At 43.2% G+C, this 6,309-nt stretch overlaps 1 protein-coding gene across 1 annotated transcript; it reads right to left on the bottom strand.

Annotated features, from left to right (window-relative positions):
- Positions 1-5,039: 5,039 nt before the first annotated feature.
- On the bottom strand, positions 5,040-5,721 carry LOC123451974. The gene is made up of 2 exons (XM_045128545.1): positions 5,462-5,721; positions 5,040-5,338 (listed from the first exon to the last, which is right to left on the bottom strand). The coding sequence occupies exons 1-2, from the start codon at positions 5,650-5,652 to the stop codon at positions 5,284-5,286; spliced, it is 246 nt and encodes an 81-aa protein (XP_044984480.1). The 5' UTR covers positions 5,653-5,721; the 3' UTR covers positions 5,040-5,283.
- Between the last annotated feature and the right edge of the window lie 588 nt (positions 5,722-6,309).

Genomic DNA, 6,309 nt, shown 5'->3' with positions numbered 1-6,309 from the left:
TAGTGCTGATTTGGAGGTGCTGAAATATTTCTAAGTCTGGGATCTGTTATTATTTTGTTGCTGTCTTATCTTGCTTGCATCTTCTGATCTGTTGCTCTTTTGAGGTTCGTCCAATGGAGTTAGTTGTACCCCTTGTGTTTCTCTAGAATGCTGTAAATTTTCATGCCATTTCGAGTCCCGTAGCTATAGGTTTTGCTGCTGTCAATATTGCTTCAGATCGAAAACTGCACTTTCATGAGGTGTTTTCTTCACTAAGTCTGAAATAGTGTGTGAGATGCCATTTTGTGTCTTCTTTCCCTAGTGATCCATGATGCCATGCTAGTTGTTGTTAGTTGTTTGTAGTAGTGCTTCTTGCCCTCTTTCGTGCCATGCCTTGGTTGATTATATCGGAGTTGTGTAGCTCGTAGTTGTGGGGCGTAGAAAATGTTATGTGGCTGATTTTGGCAGATTGTAGTGATTTCTTGTTTTGCCCGTAGTTTTTGAACCGTAGCTCCGATTTGATCGTGTCCTACATGAAACTTGCTTAGAATCTCGTGTAGATTCATTTTCTCTTGCTGTTTGTATGATTAGAAGTGCTCGTGACCACCGTTGCACACATATTGCATTCATGTCATCATATCTTGCGGTGCTTCTAACTTTTGATCCGTAGCTGCGTTGGAGATGCTCTTTATGTCTAGATTGCTTGTCTTGACGCGTAGAATCACGTGAACCTATTTTTTTTGCTGTTTAACAACCAATTATATGTGTTAGTTCAGATCTGTACATAATTGTAAATTAACATGTGAGGTCGTCCCCGAGGTGCTATATGACATTTCCGACCTTATTTAAAATGTCTAGATAGGTAGTTTAATTTCCGCTTCACCTCTTGCATGTTTGAAAACATTAATATTGCCGTGTAAATAATCGGGAGTAAACTAAATAATTCATATGTGGAGTTTCGTCAATATGCAACCCGTTGCATATTGAACTTCACTTAATGTGTAGTGTTTGATTGTGTGAATTGTCATGCCGTGACTTGCATGTATTCAACTGCTCATGCATCATATGTGTTGTGCATCGTGTGGTGAATTCTGTGTGTTGATTTGTGTTTCCGGTTTGCTTCGTCTCGATAGAGTTCCGCAGCGTGCCGGATTGTGAGGACCCGTTCGACTACGTCGGTTCGTCTACTTCACGGAGGCATTCTTCTTCCAAGCGGTATCTCAGGCAAGATGACCATTTCCCCAGATACCATTACTATCATTGCCATGCTAGTTTTATCGCTTCTATCGATTATGTCTCGTTGCCTACCACATGTTAAATATCAGCCTCTCAACAATGCCATGAATACCTTCAACCTGTTCGACCTAGCAAACCACTGATTGACTATGTTACTGCTTGCTTAATCCTGTTGATAGTGTTGCTAGTTGCAGGTGTAGTTGCTTCCATGTGATAACATGGGTTCCTTGTCATATCACCATATTAATGCTATTTAATTTAATGCACCTATATACTTGGTAAAAGGTGGAAGGCTCGGCCTTTCTAGCCTGGTGTTTTGTTCCACCTTTGCCCCCTTAGTTTCCGGCTACCGGTGTTATGTTCCATAAATGAGCGCTCCTAACACGACCGGGGTTGTTATGGGGACCCCCTTGATAATTCGTTTTGGATTAAGACTGGTCTGGCAAGGTCCAACTTTGGTACTACATTTGCCTAATAACCTAATAATAATGCATAGGGACCTGCCGGCACCCGAGGATAATTTAATCGACCCCCGGGCCAGTGCTCCTCATGAGTGTTGGTCCAAAACAGAGCAGCTTATTAACGCTACCCGGGGCAACTCGGCGTTTGGCGTGGTAACCATCGCTCATCCGTCGTGTCCTAAGAACGAGGTACGCGACTCCTATCGGGATCGTCGACACGTCGGGCGGCCTTGCTGGATTAGTTTTACCTTTGACGAGATATCTTGTGCATCGGGATTCCGGTGATGCTTTGGGTAATCTCAGAGTTGAGGTTTTCCACTAGGGAGTCCGACGAGATCGCGAGCTTCGTGATTGAGGATTTCTATGCGGCTTGTGGTAATTTGTGATGGACTAGTTGGAGCACCCCTGCAGGGTTAAATCTTTTCAGAAAGCCGTGCCCGCGGTTATGTGGCAACGTGGAAACTTTGTTTAACACTGGTTCTAGATAACTTGAAGTTAACTTAATTAAAACATGCCAACTGTGTGCGTAACCGTGACTGTCTCTTTCGTGAGTTCCTTCTCCGATCGAGGACTCGGTGGGGTTATGTCTGACGTAGGTAGGTGCTCAGGATCATTCATTTGATCATCAGTAGTTCACGTCCACTATCTGTAGATCTTCCCCCTCTTATTTCTGGTATTCGTAAGTTAGCCACCAAATATATGCTTAGCCGCTGCTGCAACCTCACCACTTAACCATGCCTCATCCATTAAGCTTTGCTAGTCTTGATACCTTTGGAAATGAGATTGCTGAGTCCCCTATGGCTTACAGATTACTACAACACCAGTTGCAGGTACATGTAAAGGTTACTTGACGCGAGCGCGTTGTTTGTTCATCTGGAGTTGCTTCTTCTTCTTCTTCTTCATCGATCTAGGATGGGTTCCAGGCTGGCAGCCTGGGATAGCAAGGATGGACATCGTTCTTATTTCTCTCGTTTGTTTTCGTCCGTAGTCGGACCCTGCTCTTACTCTTGATGATTATGTAATGTACTAATGTGACTCTGATGTAGCTTGTGGCGAGTGTAAGCCAATTCTATATATATATATCTCATCTTTTCAGTACATGTACTTGTAACGATATCAAAATCAAAATAACGAGGTTTCATAAGAAATAATAGTTGAATGGTATTTCCCTTTAAGAAGAAAGAAATAAATAAATGACGAAAAAATGGCCCAGATTTAAACAGAATTGTGTTTTTTATAAAATGTAAAAATACACATATAATAGTAATATTCCACAAAAAATAATTTTTTGTAAGAAGTAATGTATTATTGGCACTCATATTGTCCAAAAAAAAGAAATAAAAGCAAATAAAAAATAAAATACAATACAATACAATAATGAAGTTTTCTAATTAAGAATAAATTTGTCTCATTCGTATTACATTTTTCTGAAAACAATAAGAAACAAATAATGACAAATTTTCAACACAAATTACAATTTTTTAATCATCATAAATAATAATGATAATCATAGTAATGATAATAATAATAATAATAATAATAATAATAATAAAGAGGCTATTGCTTCCGTTGGAAAACCCACCGCGGTATTTTTTTTAAAAAACCCTGTAATTTTTGTTTTTCAACCCACGCTCCATCATTTATCTGCAACGCAAAAGGAAAAAACGATTCGATGCAAAAATTATACCCGCACGCATCGCCTCCTCCCGTCGACCTGGGCCACCCTAGCGTGTGCCCAGGCCGCCGCCACACCACTCGCCGCCGCGGCCGACCTCAACCGCCATCGCTGCCGATCCCAACCCACCCGCCTCCGCGGCCGTACCTCTCCCTGCTCACTGCCCCCGTTGCGGCGCTCGAGCGCATCGCGTCGACCCTGGTCCACCCTGGCGTGTGCCCAGGTCGCTGCAACACCACTCGTCGCCGCAGCCGACCTCAACCACCACCGTTGTCGATCTCAACCCACCCGCCTCCGCGGTCGTACCTCTGTCCGCTTGCTGCCCCCGTTTCGACGCTCGAGCACAGCTTCTGGATCAAATCAACGCGACAGCTACAGTGACTGGGGATGATGCGTCTGCTCGATGCACAACGGCGGCGGCGCGGCAGAGCGGAGTACTTGCAGGTGGAGGCGGGCCTCCATGGCTCACACGGGAAACTCCGAGGTTATGGCGCGGCAACGGCGACTCCTTATGGCGAGATAGAGGTGCCTAACCCTTGCTCCCCTCATCGTATCTCCTCCTCCGGCAGGAACTCATCATCTGGTGAGATCCCCTCCCCATGCCTCCAACCGTGTGCCAAGCACCGGCAAGAAATTTTGTTTTGTGGGGATTTGTTTGCTGATGAATGAATGTATTAAATGTAAGATTGTATTGTTGTAGAGACAAAGAATGGAACACCACCTTCAGTTTGTCATCTGATCCTACATTCTCTACCCCATGAGTGAAATAAGATAACAGTCCATTGATCGATTCACGTAGCCTCTTTGTTTTGCTTTGCTTGTCCCGCTCAATTTCTCATCATGGTGGAATTAACAATGAATGGATTGATTTCTCAACAAAATAGGATAGGACTGACTACATTAGTTAGTTAGCTTATTATTTTAATAAATCAAAATGATTATAAAAAGATCAAAAGTGTGTGGTATTTTTTTCCCGTTGCAACGTACGGGTCCTTTTGCTAGTAATAATAATAATAATAATAATAATAATAATAAGGTGGAATTTTGGCCAAAAAAAGTTTCGTAAGAAGGAATGAATTAACAACATTGGCATTACCATTCAAGAAAGAAACAAAATGAGTTTTTTTAAGGAAGAATGAATTAGTGTCATTCCTATTACCTTTTAAAAAGAACGAAATAACAAATAATAATGGGAAAATTGCATATAATTTACTAAGAATTTTTTCTTTCCTATAATAATGAAACTTCGCAAAATAATGTTTTTAAGAATGAATGAATTAGTGGCATTGGTATTACCCTTAAAAATAAAATAAAATGAAATCTAATATAAAACAACAATAATAATATTTTCTAAGAAATAATATATTTGTGGCAATGGTATTACCTTTTAAAACGCACACTGTATAGTGCTTGCCTATGTATATTTCCACTAATCAAACATGCCAAAAATACACATGTAGAAAAAAATAAAAATTTACAAATATGCAAAAACAAAACACATACAAAAACAATAGGCAATGTGTGGCAGACTTCAAGAACAACACAATAGAAAAGTCAACTTCTCCAAAATAGGGGCAAGTCAAACATGCAGCCAAAGAAACAATCGACTAACCGCAAAGAGGGACAATTCCAAAATCAGCAGAAGGAGCCAAGAAACAACGCAATACAAATCTTGACAAAAGAGAAATCAACGATCAAAATTGACTTACCCACATTTAGAAATCAGGCGACTTACATATATATAGCTAGATTGTTTTCTCTAGCTGTTCTAAACAGGTTGCAAAATGGAGAAAAACAGTCTTTGTGAATATTGTGAACAACAGGAAAAGAACTTATCATTTTTGGCAGAAGTACATTACGACATTCAGTCAAACAGCATGCCGGCGATGCGCGATCGCATCTTCTTGTTAACCGCAAACGGGAGGAAAATGGCTAAAGAACTTTCTCCTCTTGCTCCAGGTCCAGGCGGGCGCTCTTGCCGGTAGCCCTGCAAACCAAATCAAACCAAACGAAACCAACGATCATGGTTATCTCTCTGTTCCCGCCGCCCATGGTTACGTACAGAGCGCGCGCAATGCAATGCAATGCAATGCAATGCATGCGTACGTACTTCTCGATGAGGCCCGTGACGATGCGGTAGCCGAGGTGGCCACTCGGGGGCTCCTGCTCGGCCGGGGCGCTGTCGGCAGCCGGGCTCGTTCCCTCTTCCGCCATCTCCCGGTGCTGCACACGCGCCGTCGCCGTGGCCGTCGAGACGAGCAGCAGCAGAAGCAGGCACACCCTGGTCGTCGTCCTCGCCATCGGTCGTTGCACGTCGTCCCTCCTCCTCCTCTCTGCGCCTCCTCGCTCGGTTGGTTCCCTTCTTGGCCTATAAATAGCTTCTTCAGCGCGTCCGGTTCGGCTATTATAATACCCATGCTGCTCGCTCATGAGGTTGTGGTGGTCACCAACTTAGAAATTTGGGCGATCAGCGTATTGGAGCGGTGTTTGCGGTTGGTATCGATCCATCATCCCTGGCGGTGGCTTGGCTGCTCGGGGAGGGGTTCGTTCCAGTGATGCATGCCTGCCAGACTTCCGCCCCTACTCTCGACCGGCGATTGATGAGGACAGGACTGAGGTAAGACCGTAAGAGCATCTACACCCGTTCACCCCCACGGGCCTGAAATAGCGCGTATGGGGCGCGTCGGCGAAAAAATCGTCCTCGGGTTCAGGTTCCAGTCACCCCTACAAAGATTGTCCGAATTGTTTTTTTAAAGTCGCTCCAAATTGATCAAAACCAAGCCAAATTCAAAGAAAATTCATACTTTACATTAAATTTATAAAAAATGAAATAAAAACATAACTAAACATAAAACTAAACTAAAAACTAGACTACATCACCATCGCCCGCCGCTGTCACCTGACGCCGCCGCCTTCTACATGCCGAGGAGGTTGTAGAAAGTGGTGTAATCGTCGTCG

Source organism: Hordeum vulgare, chromosome 5H (assembly GCF_904849725.1).
Source record: "Hordeum vulgare subsp. vulgare chromosome 5H, MorexV3_pseudomolecules_assembly, whole genome shotgun sequence".
NCBI lineage: Eukaryota > Viridiplantae > Streptophyta > Magnoliopsida > Poales > Poaceae > Hordeum > Hordeum vulgare.
This window is presented reverse-complemented; position numbering and strand designations above follow the sequence as displayed.